This window comes from Ceratina calcarata, unplaced genomic scaffold, assembly GCF_001652005.2.
Source record: "Ceratina calcarata isolate Rehan_Ccalc_2016 unplaced genomic scaffold, ASM165200v1 scaffold4779, whole genome shotgun sequence".
NCBI lineage: Eukaryota > Metazoa > Arthropoda > Insecta > Hymenoptera > Apidae > Ceratina > Ceratina calcarata.
The window spans coordinates 1-1220 of record NW_017171996.1 but is presented as its reverse complement, the minus strand read 5'-3'; the positions used below and the strand labels follow the sequence as shown (position 1 = coordinate 1220).

The following is a 1220-nucleotide window of genomic DNA, read 5'->3' as shown; positions in this document are numbered from 1 at the left end:
GAAATCCTGGAAGTTTCTGAAAACAATTGACATTTCGTTCGCAAGTAGAGAAATAGACAGTCGCATTTCTAAAGTGCACATAAAATTACAGGTTATGCGTGAGTGAAATTCGAAATATTAGTTTAGGATTTCGTGGAGATTAGTAATAATGGCGAGGAGACGCGTCCAGTTAACAACGTTGGGTAAACAATTTGGAAAATGGGATCTGGACAGAATTGGTATATTTTTTCGAATTATTACAATTTCTTATCATCTTATATATTTTCAACTATTTCAATTGCTTTCCTTCAATAACTTTTTAGTAATCACAATATCGTATTTTCTAGGCTATTTTCAAGATGAAAATCCGGCGCCCTTCGGCGAGTATACAGGAAAACCGGTTCTGTTTCGCGAAGGTATCAATGAAGGCCGCCAAATGTTCCCGGGGCCACGGACCGATTTATTTGAAGAGAAATTCGTGCGGATTTTCCATGGTGAGGCACTGAACGAGCCGTGGCGCATCGAAGCTCAAGAACGGGTAATCATATGATATAATTAAGTATTAATTTATATTTCATTTCAATAATGTTATCAATAGTTCTCACAGACAATTCTTGCGTTTAAAAGCCAATTCATATAAATTACGGTCATATCGTTTGAAGTTAATATTGAAATTACGCATGGTTAATTTAATATCATTTTTCCAATAAAACTTAATTAGAATTGGTTTTGCAGTTTTAGTTTGAATCGTAAAGAAGCCAACCTGATACATCAACCGTTTCGTAGTTGCAACGGGACAAGGATAAGATTGGCGGTCATTTATTACCACCCGCGCCCGCCAAAAAGCACTCGACGCCGGGTGATTGGCACGGATGTTTTGAGAAAGTCACTTACTTCAGCCCTGCGGTTAAGAAGAGAGTGAAGGGAGTCCCTGAACTTCCGAACGTGAGGATTAAACCTAATCCTCGTGGAGGGCCAGGATACCCCGACATTTGTCTCAACCCTTTCCCGTCCTATTCCCACGAGCCTTATGATATACCAAGAAAACGAGGTAAGAAAATCAATCGATCTGCAATCTTCATACTCTTATTCTCAATATATTTGAATTTCAATAACTAGTTATGTGACTTTCCTAACATTTGTTAATGTTAATAATTGTTAATATATATATAATAATAAATAATATTTAATGGTTAATAAATGTTAATAATTGTTAATATAAATATTAATAAATAATATTT

At 35.7% G+C, this 1220-nt stretch overlaps 1 protein-coding gene across 1 annotated transcript; it reads left to right on the top strand.

The window, feature by feature from the left end:
* Positions 1-148: 148 nt before the first annotated feature.
* On the top strand, positions 149-1030 carry LOC108627537 (UPF0602 protein C4orf47 homolog; the record flags this gene model as incomplete). The annotated part of the gene is made up of 3 exons (XM_026815642.1): positions 149-218; positions 327-517; positions 766-1030. Coding segments are annotated over exons 1-3 (526 nt in total), but the record flags the coding sequence as incomplete, so codon positions are not given.
* Positions 1031-1220: the final 190 nt, after the last annotated feature.